This window comes from Emydura macquarii, unplaced genomic scaffold, assembly GCF_026122565.2.
Source record: "Emydura macquarii macquarii isolate MOO-44397 ecotype Brisbane River unplaced genomic scaffold, CSIRO-AGI_Emac_v2 contig_67, whole genome shotgun sequence".
In the NCBI taxonomy this organism is placed as follows: domain Eukaryota; kingdom Metazoa; phylum Chordata; order Testudines; family Chelidae; genus Emydura; species Emydura macquarii.
The window spans coordinates 191,652-208,225 of record NW_027130204.1 but is presented as its reverse complement, the minus strand read 5'-3'; the positions used below and the strand labels follow the sequence as shown (position 1 = coordinate 208,225).

General features: G+C 46.9%; 1 protein-coding gene across 1 annotated transcript in view; it reads left to right on the top strand.

Annotated features, from left to right (window-relative positions):
- The window catches only part of TLL2 (tolloid like 2), a 151,076-nt gene extending 134,533 nt beyond the window's left edge, over positions 1–16,543 (top strand). Inside the window, exons 14-21 of the mRNA XM_067569983.1 lie at positions 1,446–1,571; positions 4,082–4,242; positions 4,932–5,112; positions 7,596–7,721; positions 9,621–9,748; positions 13,292–13,505; positions 14,380–14,630; positions 16,409–16,543. Coding sequence (XP_067426084.1) covers positions 1,446–1,571; positions 4,082–4,242; positions 4,932–5,112; positions 7,596–7,721; positions 9,621–9,748; positions 13,292–13,505; positions 14,380–14,630; positions 16,409–16,543 — 1,322 coding nt within the window. The remainder of the gene's footprint in view (positions 1–1,445; positions 1,572–4,081; positions 4,243–4,931; positions 5,113–7,595; positions 7,722–9,620; positions 9,749–13,291; positions 13,506–14,379; positions 14,631–16,408) is intronic.
- The last annotated feature ends 31 nt before the right edge of the window (positions 16,544–16,574 follow it).

Below are 16,574 nucleotides of genomic sequence, written 5' to 3'. Positions count from 1 at the left end.
GACTCACCCGTACTGAAATGCAGCCATCTCTGGAGTGGGATATTGCTGCTCTTAAATAGCGCACAGCTGGTTAGGTCGGGTACTAAAGATAAATAGTTCTCCAATGAAAACCACCAGGAAAAATTCTCAATGAAGTATAACTACCAGGACCCCAGAGCTCACTTCCCCACCTTTCAGACCCAACAAATCCTGCATCGTGGCAGGGGGCTAGCCTAGATGATGCTTGCAGTCCCTTCTAACCCTGTGGCTTTATGAAAACAGCTGCAGGACCTTCAGTGACCAGAGTGGTCATGACCTTAGCTATGTCTCATGCAAATGATTTAATTCGACTTCCCGTCCAGTTCTAACGTGGAGCAGGGAGTCTAACATTGTGTCTTAGCCCACATTGGCATCGTGTCATAGCTTGACTGTGAAGAAGCAGGGATCTAGAAGCTCATGCAGTATTAATCAGGAGGGGGTTTCAAATACTTTCACTGTGGGTCTCCTCTGACTAGCATGTCTCATGCCTCCTGCCTCTCCCACCTCCAATACGTCCCGGTAGCAACTGCTGCAGTCGCTGAGATGGAAGAGTAAGACGTAGAAAAGGTGACTCGTTTAGCTGTCTTTTAATGCAGTTTAACAGCTAGGACAGGAGCTAGTGTCCTGTGACCAGCCACAGGCTCTATCTGTTGGTGTACCATCCTCTGGGAACAGCTGACCTAGGGAATGGGAGGGGTTTTCTTAGCATGGAGCCTGTAAACAGAAGCAGGGAGACTCTTTCTTCTCAGTGGGGGGTTATTGCCTCTGGTGTTTTCCCGACTCACTGGTGGCGAGGCTTCCAGAGAGCTCACGTAGCAGGGTTGTCCCCACCAAACCAACGTCACAATAACTTTTACCGGATCATTGTAAGGAAACTACTCTTTAAGGCGATGAACTAGAACCAGGAAATGAGTTTAGAGGCCAATAAATGAGACCTTTGGGGATTAAAATGGCAGCACAGGGTGCAGAAATCTGATCAGAACAACAGGTTCCAAAGTTCAGTCTCTTGACAGGCTGGTGGAAGCAAAGAACTGTTCCCAGGGCTGCCCATACGCACGGTGCCCACATGTGGCATTGGTCCCGAGGAATAAAGGAAATCAGGAGCGTCATTGCAAATGAGGGCAAAGTGCAGCAAAGCCTTTGCCAGAAGAGACCTCACTTCTTCTTCCAATGGCATTGACTAGTGTCACTTCAATGCCCTGTGCTGCCTGCAAGGTGGTGATGTTAATTGTGTACCCCCTACATGGTGAAAGGCAAGACCACTTTTGCCCTTGTCTCTCTGGCAGGGTCACGCCAGGGCCCAACCAGCCAGCAAGACCTCTTCCGTTGCTCCTTTGGTCCTCTGACCCGTGAGCGCTGCCTGTGAAAATGAGGGTGGGTATTGGACCATTAGGAGAGCTTGAATCGTTGCCTTTCTCTCCCCGCAGAGGTGGATGAGTGTTCTCGGCCAGACAACGGTGGGTGTGAGCAGCGCTGCATGAACACGCTGGGCAGCTACAAGTGTGCCTGTGAACCTGGCTACGAGCTGACGGCTGATAAAAAGAGCTGTGAGGGTCAGTAGCCTGCAGAGCTGGGCACATGGCTGGGGGAGGGACACCCCTGTTAATAGTTAAGTAGACCTGGTTTGAAAATGGTTCCCTGATCCTCCATTGAAAATTTTGACAGAAACCAAAAATTCAGGTTTCATCAAAATTTTCCCTAGAAAACATCAACTTTTCAGTGACCAACTAAAATCTGAAATATTTTGTCTGAAAACCAAAATATTTTTATTCTCTGCTGTCATAGTGCCTTGTTATCCCATTTCCCTGTCATGGGTTGGGCTCCCTGACTGGCCTGCATCTCCTGTGATATATCACAGTCTCACCTTTTGGTGAGACAAGAGGGGACAACATGGCCGCCACATAGCTGCAGTGCCTGGTGGGAGAGGAGGTCTGGCTGGGGAGCCCGGGCCACACAAAAGAATGGGGACCAGAGGCACCCAAACTGTTTGAAGCTGAAACCAAACAAGTTTTTGGTTTCTGGGTGGTCATTTTTGTTCTGAAAATTTGAATTTCCTGTGGAAAGCAGATATGTCTCATGAAAAATTTCATTTAACTCAAACCCCAATTTTCTGCTAAAAACTGTTTTGAGGGAAATTTTTCAATCATCCCCATATTCAAACAGTGGATCTCTTTAAATAAGTGTTAGCCTGCACAGACTGTACAGCTCTGTCGTATTCAGACACTCCCTCCCTGCTCCTGTCTCTTGTTTCCTCCCCTTATTTGAGAATTGTTTTGGAAACTGAACAGAATGAGCGGGATCTTCAAAGTCCCTCAGTGTCTCCTTTAATCATGCACCCACTGAAGCAGTTAGGAGGCCTGCCATTGATGGTACTGGGAGCAGAGGGCTTTGGAAAATCACTCTGTTTTAGATAGACCCTACACATAATTTGACAGCCTCTTCCTAAATTAGTCTAGACACATTTTACCCTCAATTTTACACCTACCATACATGAAACAGGAAAGGTAGTCTCAAACCCTAATGACATATGTCAGAACAATCAATGGCTTTTGCTTCTTCAGGCATTGCTGTGCCAACGTGTTATGCACTGAACAACAGTGCAGGGAAGAGAACGTGGGCTGAACCTGAATTTTGAAAGAATAAAACAGCCTGTTTTTACGAACCACAGAGGAACCCCACAGAAAATTTCTATCCTGTATTAACATACTTTAAACCAGGGTCTTGTCCTCTTAGCAGAGTTGGGGTCCATGCTTTTCTTAGTGTCTAAACTTGCTGCAGGGTGCTAACGTGGTTTCCTTTCTCAGCATAGCGTAGGCCTAAATTAATGAGCAGGTGCTAGAGGACATGAATTCTGCCAGCTATATCAGCCCCCGTCCTTCAGATAAAGATAATCGCCAACATTAGGGTGGTTGGGGATTCTCCATGAGCTACTAAAAATAGTGAAGTACTCAGGGTAATCAGCAGAGCTGGCTGGAATGTTTGGGTGGAAATCAGAATACTTTGTAAGATGTTTTGTTTTCCAGTTGGCTCTAGAGATAACACACTTAGTGCCTTGTTAGCCTTTGAACTTTAATACGGCCATAAAACACTGAAGTACTAAAAGGGTGATATGAAACTAAGGCTGTGTCTTTGCTGAAAAAAAGGTGTGTGTTTTACATGAAGATAACTCTCTCGTGTTAGCTCTCTCTGTGTAAAAACTTAGTGGAGATAAGGCACAGACAGTTTTTACCATGATAGAGTTAGTTGGGGTCAGCTCCAAACAGGGGATGTAAGGTTGACCTCAACTAGTTACATGAAGGTAAAAGATACCTGTACCTTGTCTAACTAACCCAAGTTAACTGTCTTGATGTAAAATCACACCTCTGGCTGCAAGCCAAAGTCAAAAGCTAGTGAAATTCTAAAGAAAATGGGCCACTAATGATAGAGTGCGAGTCACCAAAGACACTCTGGCTTTATCTTCGCTAGGAAAAAGGTGTATGTTAACCTTTTCCTGGTGTAGATGTGGCCTGTAAGTTATAAACTACCAAAGGCTTTGTCTTTATTAGACTTTTTAACCTCTAATTAATCAATTGCCACTTACATTGAGGTATATACAATACGCTTGAAGAAGGCTATGAATATTTGTTCTAGGCAGATCTCTAGGGTAAAGAGCAACTATTTGTAGCCTAGAACAAATGTAGGAGGAATCTCCAGGTTGGCCTGCATAATCCTGTTAATTACCCCAAGTTAACTGGTTGTCACTTAAATGAGGTGGCAAAGTCTAGTAGAGACCAACCCTGAAAGGCTACTGTGGTACTAAGGGCTAGTTCCTAAGATGGAGTAGATTGGCAAAGGTCTATCTACTTCATTGGAGCTCTGCTGGTTTTTACCAGCTGAGGATATGGCCCTAAAGCAGTTTTCCATTTTCTCCGCCACTCTGAAGGCTAGGATTTGAAACACGCGCCCTTGCCTTGATACTGGCCCAAGTTAGGGCTGACTTGTTTCCTAACGAATGATATGGCACAATCTTTTCTCCGTCTGGATAGAACCAAGTAAACCTTGTGTTCGTTTATCGCCTCTCCAGCTGCCTGCGGAGGCTTCATCACCACGCTCAATGGGACCATTACTAGCCCAGGATGGCCCAAGGAATATCCCACTAACAAAAACTGCGTCTGGCAGATGGTAGCTCCAGCCCAGTACCGGATCTCCCTGCAATTTGAAGTGTTTGAGCTGGAAGGCAATGATGTATGTAACTGGTCCATGGATGTAGTGGGTGTGGTTGTTGGCTGGCCCGGAGCCTGATAATATCCTGGGGTACAGAGAGGAGACCCTGTGTTATGTGTTGGTTTTGGGGCTTCCCGTGGTTTCTCAACCCTTGATTTAATGAGCAAGTGGCAGTAGTTAGTGAGACTTTCTTTAAAGAACGGAATCTGTTTTCTCTGATACATATTTATTAATCTCTAGGGAATCCTATAGCAGTAGGTATCATAGGTTTTTTCCCTTTGTAGCTTTTATTAGTTCCTCTTTCCTAGAGACTACTTCTATAGGAGAATTACATGACATTGACAGTAAAATGTAAAATCGGTATAATAGCGCTTCCTTACTTCACAGAGGTGTGGTGAGGAAAAAAAATATATTGAACACTGTGAGATGCTCAGATGATAACGGGGGCCAGATAAATGCCATGCAGAGAGAAAAGAAATGTAGCTAAAACAATTCTGATAAATGCAGCTAGGCTATAAGATGGGGCAGGAAGGAAAGGAGTTGCTGGGAATAAGTGACACAGGTCTGGGGAGTATAACTGGCAGGCAAGTTTGTGTGTGGCGTCACTTGCTTTGTCACTCAGGAATAGACTCTTGCTGTTTTGTATCCTACGTCTGCAATGCAGTGTATCCAAGTCCCCTACTCTATGAAATCTGACTGTCCCCTGACAGGTCTGTAAATATGACTATGTGGAGGTTCGCAGTGGGCTGGCTTCCGATTCCAAGCTCCATGGCAGATTCTGCGGCTCGGAGAAGCCGGAAGTGATCACGTCCTATAACAACAACCTAAGACTGGAGTTCAAATCAGACAACGCGGTATCCAAAAAGGGATTCAAAGTCTACTTCTTTTCCGGTATGTAGCTGTTCCCTTTAGGAAGGAAAGCTTCGGCTCTGGCTGCCCTGCGTGTGCAGGAGCACCGCGTGCTTCGTGTGTGTACATTGCTATGCTATTATTTCTGGCAGGCGATGGCATCAGGGGTTACTAACATGCTGCTTATGCAGTATGAAGGTTGTCACTGCTGTGTACCACCTCTCTCTCTTCCCTTGTCTCACAACATTGGAAAGGGGTGGTGAATTTTGCATGATCCCTCTTCAAGGCACAGTGGCTGTGGTGAAGTAACCTAGCAATGCAGGAATTGCTGTACGGGGTCACAAATCCTTAGATTTTAAGGCCAGACCTGCTTAACGCAGGCCAGAGACCTCTCCCAGTAATTTCTGCATCAAGCCCAGATCTTCTGTTTTGAGCCAGAGCATGCCTTTTAGAAAGACATCCAGTCCAGAAGGCTCATCAGATCTGCAGATCACCTAGTGTCCTGTCTCAATGCTAGCCAGCACCACATGCTTTCAGAGCACAGCAGGCAGGGCTTGGAGTAACCTGCCCCTGGGAGAGGCATCGTGCTGGCCCCCAGTAGTTAGAGGTTGGCTTTTGTGCTGAAGCAGGAGGGTTTAGATCCTTTCCAAAACTACTCTTATTTTCAACCCTTACATTGTCACTCTGGATGTTCTCTCATAAACATCCAGTTCTCTGTTGAATCATGCTGAGCTCTTGGCCTCAATGACACTTTGGGCAGAGAGTTCCAGAGGTTAATTATGCTGTCATAATTCAGGCAAGTGCACCTGTATTCTCCTGCTATGCTCTACTAAGGCACCCATTCTAGGGTCCTGGCTCTTCAGCCATCACCTCTCTTGGGCAAAGACTGCGTGTATCTCCCACCTGACTGTGGCTTTTCCAGGCTGCATAGTTTCCTGCCTACACTGTGATATTCCCAGCAAGCCAGACTGCCTAAACAGGCCAGCTTCTGCACTTTGCTTATTCTTCAAAGGTATGAAAAAAAATATTAAAAACAATAAAAGAACCTACACGCATGCTAGAAAGCTTCCCAAAGGTCACCCCCCAGATCCAACCTCGGGCTCTCATAGGTGTCAATCCTTCAAACCCCAGAGCTGCTTTTACCCGTGGTTACAATTTCATCGCTGTCTCAGAGCTAGTCTACACTTAACACTTACAACGGCACAACTGTATTGGTACAGGTGTGCCGCTGTACGAGCGCTTGTGTATCTGCATTATGTTGATGGGAGAGAGTTCTCCCGCCAACATAATAAAACCATCTAAACGAGAGGCAGTAGCTATGTTGGCGAGAGAGTGTCTCCCACTGACATAGTGCTGTCCACACAAGTGCTGATGCTGGCAAAACTTCTGTTGCTCGGGGGGGTTCACATCCCTGACCGACAAAAGTTTTGCTGGCATAAATGCTAGTGTAAACAAGATCTCAGATTCAGACCGATAACAACCACAAATAGTTCCATCTTTCCCTGCTCTCCCACCCTGCTCTTCCATCTGTCACCCTTCCCCCTTGAGACCTTACATATAGCCCCATCCATAATAATACACACACCCATCATTTAGTACAAAGGACCACAAAGTCACTTAACCTTAATTCAGTAAGGTCTCCCAAGGCTGTGGTGGGAAATTGCCTGCTCTGTCACACATGCACTATGTGAAAGTTTCCTTTCAGCAGTTTTAAATGTTACCTTTCAATTTTGTCACACACCCCTATGTGCTTGTGTTATCGGAAAGATCTAATAGATGTGGCTGATCTACCTTCTCTATTTATACCCCATTCTTTGCTTGCTTCTAATGTCTCCCGTGCACAGACCCCGTAAAACCCATCTTCTCTGCTCTCCTGGCTCTTGCAAGCCCTGGGAGCATATGTGAAGGCATCTGCTGACCTCTTCACCCAAACTATCACCCTCTGCTCCTGCTGGGGCACACTGCAGCCATGGGGGACAGCTTACCCAATAGCAGCTTTCTCTACTTGTTTGCATCCTCTCTTTCTCTGCACCAGCCACAGACCCTGCAGCAAACAGCTCTTTCCATCTAGACATCTGATGAGTGGAAAAATGGGGGAGCTGCTGGCAGTGAGCAGAGGGAAGCTCGCTAAAGGGAGCATGCAGCACAGAGCTGAGTGTCAGAGAACATGAAGCAGGGTTGCCTGTATAAAGATGGGCCAGTGGATTTTTGCCAGGACTGGTAAATTTGTCTGTCAGTTTTCCTGAGTGCTATACTCATCTATTCAATTTTGTTACTACTTTTGGGTTTAGTTATAAATCAGGGGAAACATTAAAAACACACTTTATGTGCTAGACCCATGTAGTTTGTTACATGTGAAGAAGGACAATAAACTGGGGAAGGAGAGAAGTGGCTGGGCCTAATCCAGAGACTGAGATTTAGGTTAGTTCTCTGCCATAGCAGAGAGAGCTCACAACTGGGCTCGGATTTAATTCTCTCTCTCAGCGCGGAATTAAGTGCCATTCCTTTAACCCCTCCCCCACAAGATAAAGATGAATGCTCCAAAGACAATGGCGGATGCCAGCACGAATGTATCAACACGTTTGGGAGCTACGGATGCCAGTGCAGGAACGGGTTCATGCTGCATGAAAATGGCCATGATTGCAAAGAAGGTGAGTGCCGCTAACTACAGCTAGGGAAGCCTAGATTTATTTTCAAAACTGCTGTTTGTTTAGGGAAAATCAACGTAAATAATGCAGCAAACAAAGGAAAATTCCCGGGTAAGGACAGGTGAACGAAAGTGTCTTTACAAAGCATAATGCAGACACACCAATGACAAGCTCTCAGCCTAAGTTATTAAAGGAGCCAAAGAAGATTAGTGTCAACTCCCATTGAGTTTTAATGTAAATTTAGGCACTTGAGGGACATCTACAGAGCCTGTGGCATTGAACTTCCCAGCCTGGGTTGACGGAGTTGGGGTTGCAGGGTACACTCAGCGCTGTAAAAGTAGCTGTGTGGAAGCACGTTTAAATTGTGGTTAGAGCTGGAGTTGTGTTTTGGGCTAAGGAGCCCAAGCTACAACGTCTACCCAGCTGTTTTTAGGGTGGTAGTGCGAGTCCCGGTATGTTGAGCTGGGCCAGGAGGCTTGCTGCCATGGGCTTTGCAGACACACCCCCGGGTCTCCTTTGAAATTCTTAGCCTTAAGGCTCTTGTGAAAGCAAATATAGATGAGAATGAGACCGAGAGGGAGATAAGGAATGAAGGAATTAAGCAACTGAGTTCCATTGAAGCCTATGGATGTGTAAGTATTTATGCTGGCAGTTAATTAGGCCCCAGAGAGTAGCTATTTCCTGTCTGTATGACACTAATTAGCTGTTCTTGCAGAAGCTGGTTGCAGAGGGATCATTTTTGCCTTTGATGCTATTGTGGAGTTTAGCAGGAGGCACCTCAGATGTGCAGCTCCTCAGCTAACTCCCCAATCCTTAGTATTGTCTGGCAAAAGCAACTGATCCAGTTTCCCTACTGTGCCCAAGTGAAAGGGTCAGTGGTGAATGCCGATGCCTCTTATTGAGGTTGGAGCGCTGACCAGGCTTGGTCCAATAACTCACATAGCAGGAATAAACCATCTTTAAAGAACAAATCTTGGGCTGAGAAAAGACTTAGATGCAGAGACTGGGATCCTCTGTTTAGCCACATAACAGCATAGCACAGACAAGGCAGTACAAGCTGCCCTGCAATCAGGGCACGCTGCTGCTCGGTGTGTCTGCTGAGGTTGGCAACAGAGTGTGGCTCTGAGTTTTGTGGACAGAGATCAGCATAAGTGGATGGAGACCACTCGCTCCATTCACACAGGCCCCCAAGCAGCCATCGGATGGAAATGAGAATCCGTTCGTGCCTGTGAAATCCAGCGCCAGCAAATACAAGGCAATCAGCTGACTGACACAGCCCGATGCACTGTAAATGTAAGAGACCTACTGGGCCAAACGTTTCAAACACTGTTTCCACTTGTGAGTAGGCACAGATGCTTGTGATCTGAGCCCTCCCAGCAGCTGCATTTACCGCCCTCCTCCCCACCCAATGCCTTCTTGTGTTCCAGGAATAATAGGGCACATAGGCACCTGTGGGAGTGAGGCTGAGGTGGGAAAAGAGCCTGGTCCGGGGGAGATCAGGTTCTGTGGGGAAATTTCAGCATGAGACAAGGAAGCACTCACCCCACCCTCACGCTTTAGGACATACAACTGTAACCCCTGTCCACGCAAGGTGGCAGTCTGTCCTCCGCTGAGCCACAGAGACTGATGAGCCTGCTGCAGGCTTGGCTAACAGAGACAGGTGTTGTAGATGAGGCAATACAGGCTCATGGTTTCAGATCCAGAGGCCCCAGGTTGCGTCCCTTGCAGCTGACAGCCCTCCCAGGGGCGTGGTGTTACACAGCCATTACAGAAGAGTCTGTTCAGCGATTAAATCCTTCTCCTGTTTTGCCATATCTGGAATCCCTTGGCTTGGGAGCTGCCTCTCGCGCATGAGAGCGACAGAGCCGGGACTAGCTGACTGGGTTCTCTCTCTCTCTCAAGCTGGCTGTGAGCACAAACTGAGCAGCGCAGAAGGAATGCTGGCAAGTCCAAACTGGCCTGATAAGTACCCCAGCCGGAAGGAATGCACCTGGAATGTTTCCGTGACTTCCGGCCACCGTGTGAAAATCGTGAGTAGCCCCAGGGGGAGGCAAAGGGGGATTACGTCTGCTGTTCTTTTCAAAACCACAGTAATTTCTGCCAGCCCACCCACTCTGTGCTGTGTGTGAGTGACTGTCAGACCGTACCCCGGGCTGGGGTATGCTGACAGGTGAAGCATCTCAGAATGAAGCTGGTCAGACCACGGCCCCCTCTGCACTCAGATGGGGCAGGAGGTGGAAGTGGCAGTGACCTCGTGGGTGCTCGTAGTCTGGGGGACACCCCACTCCCTTTTAGTACAGGAAGAACAAGTGCACAATTTCCCGTCCCCGTCCTCCCATCGCTCATTTGTAAGCAGGATCGATCTGCCTAGATGCTTACAGCTACGTCTACACTGGGGGAAAAGAAACCCCAACCTGTGGCAGCGTGTCTGAGCCTGGGTCAGTTAACTGAGGCTCACGCTGTGGGGTGCAAATGAGCAGGGCAGGCATTCCCACTTGGTCTGGAGCTCTGACACCTACCCTCAGCTGGGTCCCAGAGCCCAGGCTCCGGCATGTGCCCATAGCATGAGCCCCAGTCAATTGAACCAGGGCTCTGAGACTCACTGCTGTGGAGTTTTGTTTTTGCAGTGTAGATGGACCCATAGCATCCCCCCTCACTAATCTGAGCACTTCCCATCACAGTTGGGACTTTATTCTCTCAATACTCCTGTGTACAGATTGTCACTCTCTTTTACAGATGAGGTTGTGAGGTATAGGGTAGATTAAATGACTTGCCAAAGTCTACAAAGACATTAGTGGCAGAACCAGGATTTGAACTCAGGTCTCCTCAAATGCTAGTTTAGCAACTTAACCACTGGACCAACTCTCCTCCCACAGAAGAGTCTTCAATTACTGGGGCTCTCTTTCTCCACCCCACCTTTTGCAGTAACTTGTACCATTCTTAATCTTTCCACATGTCACCTGGCTGTGGCTGTGCATGCTTTAAAGTTAATAGTACAGCAAACCAAGGACATTTATGGCAGATGTGACAGGAAACTGCAGCTAAGAGTAGCTGGTTGCTTGAAGGTAGATGCCTTTATTTGTCTGGCCGTGCCTGATTTAAAAAAATAAATCCAGTACTTCCCTAGTGCTTTGCTGTTCCAAAGCACTGTGTAACCATTAATCAGCCCCCTATTTGGGAAAAGTGAAATGCAGACAAGAGCGCACACAGCCCGGATGATAACCCCGATGTGCCTGGCTCCTCCTATCTGCTCATCTCTTTAGACTCTGTCCTGTCTGCAGTTAGCTGGCGTAGGCAGAGTAGTACTTGGGTGACTGACTTGTGTATGCTCGTTCTAGGCCTGTAGTAAAAGGAGAGACAGGACCTAAGAGGCAGAGGGATAGCACTGAAGCCTTTATTAAGCTGCTGAGTTAAAGCTGTAATGGCAGCCTTGTCGAGCTCTGACCTCTGGCCTGACTCCCTACTCCAACTCCTGCTCTGCCCAGAAGGTTTGAGCACCCACTGACCTCCTGTGTGTCACGGGCTATAGTATTTCACCCCGTTACTTTTTATTGACTCCAATAACTTGTGTCCGGATAAAACATCTCTTCCGGAAAGTCATCCCGTCTTGATTTGAAGACAAAGAGAATCTACTTCGGTAGTTTGTTTCAGTGTTTAATCATCCTCACTTTAAAAAAAATAATTGGGCTTTAATTCAAAATTGAATTTGTCTGGCTTTAACTTACAGCCATTGGTTATTGCCCTGCCTTTCTCTGCTAGATTAAAGGGCCCTTTAGTACCCAGCATTTTCTCCTCAAGAAGGTACCCGAGAGATACCATAATCAAGTCACTTCTCAATCTTCTTTTTGATAAACTGAACAGATTGAGCAGTTTGAGTCTGTCGCGGTGAGGCATTTTTCTCCAGTGTTCAAATTGTTTTTTGATTTTTGGCATCCTCTCCAATTTTTCAACATCCTTTTTAAAATGTGGATACCAGAACTGGACACAGTATTCCAGTACTGGTCTCACCAGTGCCACAGATAGAGGTAAAATCACATCCCTAGTCTTTATTCACTATTTTTCTGTTTATATATCCAAGGATCACATTAGACCTTTCTGCCATAGCATTGCATGGAATGCTCACATGAGTTGCTTATCTACTATGACCTGTAAATTCTTTTCAGAGTCGCTGTTGTCCAGGATACAGTCCCCCATTCTGTAGGTGTGGCCTGTGTTCCTTGTTCCTAGATGTATAACTTGGCATTTGGCTATATAAAAACACATTGTATTTGAAAGGGCCCAGCTTCCCAAGTGATCCAAATAGCCCTCTCCTCCTCATAGTTTACCACTCCACCAATATGGGTCTCATCTGCATCCCATTAGAAACACCTTCATTAGGTGGTGATTCCCCACTGACCACTACTTTTAGAGATCTGTTAGTTAGCCTGTTTTTAACCCATTAAATCCTTAATCCCATTCTGAATAATGGCAAAATGTTTTGTGACCCTCAGATAGAAGATGCTGCAGAAGGATAAAAAATACTTAAGTGAGAGCCATATCCCACATGTAAACATTATGAATCAATCTAGCATTGGGGTGTTTTCGTAGTTTTCTATATCACCATAGTTGGCCTGAATGAGAGGCAGATCCGGGAGCACCTCACAACTTACTTTCAGCCTTCCTGTGCTTGTGTGTTCTGACACAATCTTTAATTACAGGATCACTTCCTGTTTTTCCTGCAGGACCCCATCTCATTCAGTGCACAGGCAGGACCTGCTCTGGGGATGAATCAGGGTTGTGTAGTGAAGGAGACTGTTGTCGGGAGGCCTTGCCTTTTTTGTTGCAAAAGTTGGAAGGTGTGTAGTGGATGAGGCAGGGAAGAGAAGAGGAAGTTGAATGTCACCTTGGAAAGCTGGGTTCTATCTCTGCCTCTACCATGGAGTTCCTGAGTGATCCTGGACAACTCACTTCACCTACTATTCTCACAGGTGGCCACTAATTATTTGTTCCACTTCTGATGTTCAGCCTGAGACTCCTGGGCCTGATGTGAGGAATGGTTGAGCGCTGCCATCTGCAGCTGCTGTCAGGAGCTGTGTTTGGAACATAACTTCGCTGTAGAATGCTATGTACGCTGGGAAATAAGGCTGTAGCTATCTCAAATTGGGCACACAAAATTTGTGGATGCATCCGACAGTGTTGGCCTTGATCTCAACCTCATTTCCCTGGTAGTAAAATGGGGATAATGCCACCAGCTAATTTCAAAGGCTTGTTACAAAGATACATGCAGCAGTGTTTGTGAGCACAACAGAAACACCCGTGAAAAAATTTATAATTTTGTATTCGGTGCAGAATTTGGATGGTATGTGGAAGGGCTAGGATCACACATTGAATGAGAGGGCTGAAAAGAAATATTAAAAAAGTGCCTACGCACTGAATGAGGAAGGCGAAAATAGTACGTGATCTTGTAATTAAAGACTGTATCATGACGCATACGCACAAGGGGACAGAGTTAAGATTGCATGGGCAGAGGACCGTCAGTTTCTTTCACGTCATATGAAGAGGACTAATTTTCACTGCTTATGTTTGTGTTGCAGACATTCAATGAGTTTGAGATTGAGCAGCACCGGGAGTGTGCCTATGACCACTTAGAAATGTACGATGGGCCCAACAGCAAGTCGCCCATCCTTGGCCGCTTCTGTGGCAGCAAGAAACCAGATCCGGTGGTGGCGTCTACAAACAAGATGTTCCTCAGGTTTTACTCTGATGCGTCTGTGCAAAGAAAAGGCTTCCAGGCAAAGCATAGCACAGGTAAGCTAGGTTTTCTTCTGATAACCCAATGATACTGACAAGGCTCCAGGTCTTACTGTGTATATTGCTAGGGCAAGAGAAATTCCTAAAATCAGACAGCATCCATTCACATAAGACTAGGGAGGTCACAGTAAAGCCGTTCCCAAAGTAATGACCCTGATCTGAGTGTTAACCAGCAAATATAGACTACACCAGCATATCGCTGGAGCATTCATTGCACTGTACCGTTCACGTCAACCATTACCTGACTGCATAGGACTCACCTGTTCTAACCTTGTTAACCTCCTAGGTATTGTCTACATGGGGAGAATGATCGGCATAGCTATACTGGCATCACTCTAGCCAGTAACAATCTACACATGGACTCTCTTATCCTGGAATAAAGTACTTTTTTTTCTGATTTAGCTTATACTACTTTCAAAGCAACATAAACTAAGCCAGGAAAAAGCACTCTTATTTCAAGGTAAGCATCCACATGGGGCATTTTGCCAGCATAGTATATAATGATACCCATACAGCTTTGGTGGTAATTTTCCCCATGTAGACAAGTCTCTAGGTTGTAAGGCCAGAAGGGTTCATGATGATGATCTAGTCTGACCTGCACAGACCATAGATCTTCATTTACTGATCGCTCTATTGAACCAAACGTGATTGATCTAGAGCTTGTCTTGATTTAGAGCCTCCAAGTGACAGGAGAATTTACCACATCCCTTGGCAATCTGTTTCCCCTTGCTATTAAATGTGCCCCTTTAACAGATGCTTCCTTGCCCTCCTCGCTGGGCAATGTGGGGAGGAGACATCTATTCTTTGCTGAGCAGTGGGGCTATAGAGGAAGACTGTCTCTTTGCTTCAGAATGCTGTCTCTTTGCTTCAGAATGCGGTGGGCGCCTGAAGGCTGAAGTACAAATGAAAGAGCTGTACTCCCATGCCCAATTTGGGGATGACAATTACCCAGGGCAGTCCAACTGCGATTGGGTTATTGTGGCAGAAGATGGCTACGGAGTCGAATTAATATTTCAGACGTTTGAAATAGAGGAGGAGGCTGACTGCGGCTATGACTACATGGAGATCTACGACGGTTATGACAGCACAGCCCCCCGACTGGGACGCTTCTGTGGCTCCGGGGTAAGCCGTGGAGAGGGTAATTCCTTAGACGTAGCTGTATCCAGGGGAAGGGATGCATTGTGGGTGCGACCCAGCTTCTTTCTAGTCAGCTGGACAACGCCACCAGCAGAGGCAGCCGTTGCTTAATCTATACATCGTGCTGGACGGGTGATGCTGGATACTGAATTCCTCTGGTTAGCCACAGGCTGATGGGCAGCAATGCCTGAGCCCTGACTTGGAGGGAGAGCGCCATCTTGGGGTGAGGAGCTCAGCCTCCAGGGGTCCATTTTAATCCTTGGCCTCTTTCTACCAGAATCAAATAATAGAATCATAGAATATTAGAGTTGGAAGGGACCTCAGGAGGTCATCTAGTCCAACCCCCTGCTCAAATGCCGAAGTGTGTTGAGGCCCCACCCTGTCTCACAGTGAAAAGAGGGAAAGAGAATGGAATCTGCTAGCATAAGTACCCCACACCCAGGATGGGGCTCTGTGCCCCTCAAGGGTGGCTGGACAACGTCTGGAGATGGATGAGCCAGCTCCCGGTAAAAGAGGCTGGTGGGTTTTGATCCAGAGGCCCCAGGTTGAATTCCCCCTGCTGTTGATCCATCTACAGGCTCAGCGCACTGAACATACTTGAAGTCTCGTCCGTCTGGAATGGACTCATGATGGACTTGTACGGATTGCTAATGTTTTTATCCCATGCCATCCCAGCATCTCTGCTGGGCCCCATTTAAAATAGCTTAATTAAAGTACAGTTGGTCAAATCCACCCAAGTGCTGGCCTAGTGTGGCAGAAAAGCATTAAATAGCAATCCATGCACACATCCTGACAATGAGGGACAGAACCTGGGGAGAGGAGAGGCATGTGGACAGGTGGGCAAAGAGGCAACTTTTACCTGAAAATAACTGGCCGGGAAGCTGCAGGCTGGAGAAGGGGGGGCTGTAAAACTGCACATAAATGACAAATAAAGGCTTTTGTCCATGCAGCCGTGCACATTGAGCAGCTACACTGACGTTAATGGGGTTGCATGGGCCAAAAGCAGAGAATTCAGCTGTAAAATGTCTACCAATAGCCTCTGTGGAATGCTTGAATTCAGTCTACACTTCCCAGGGCACCCGTGTCACAGTGCCCACTTATTAATAGTAATGCCAAGGGCTGCATAGGTTGTGGTGGCTGAAATATCACCTGCCTCAGGAGATCCTCTCTTCAGGGAGGAGCTGAGTCACATGGGCAGCAGCAGCACTAGTGTAATCCACACCCACATGCCCATGTTGGGTCACCATTTGTACCGCTATGCCCCAGGGAGGGTTGTCGGCAGCAGGGAACTGAATCTGGCACCACTTGATCTAAGAGCAGGAGCCTCTGCTGTCTGAGCTGAAAGACCCTGCTTTATTAGCCCCAGTTGTTGCTGGCTCACCAATCTCTGTGGCCCAGCAGCCACTAGAGGGGATAGTGGGTGTGAGTGGGCATGAGTTGTCCAACCCTTCCTACACCATTCGGCCAATGCTGTGGCTCAGTGCAGGTCATCAGCCTCCCAAGCAATGAAATCTGGCACCAGCACTTCCTTCTAGCAAAGAAGATGCTTCCTTGCATTGTATAAAGTGTGTGAGAAATGTAAGTGGGGCAGAAAGCAATGAAACATTCAGTATTTGGGTCCAACACTTGCCTATCAGACCTTCTGCATAAGTACCAAGGGCAGGCATCTGGGTGCTTTGACCTCAAACCCTCTGATCATAGTAAGAACAGTTCCCTGTCATGTAAACTGACCACCGTGTGCTGTTTTGTTTCCCCTCCTGTAGCCACTGGAAGAAATCTATTCTGCGGGGGATTCCATCATGATTCGATTCCATACGGACGACACCATCAATAAGAAAGGCTTTCATGCCCAATACATGAGTACCAAATTTCAGGATGCGCTGCACATGAGAAAGTAGCTTGGATGTTCCTTGTAGGTGTTCCCAGATG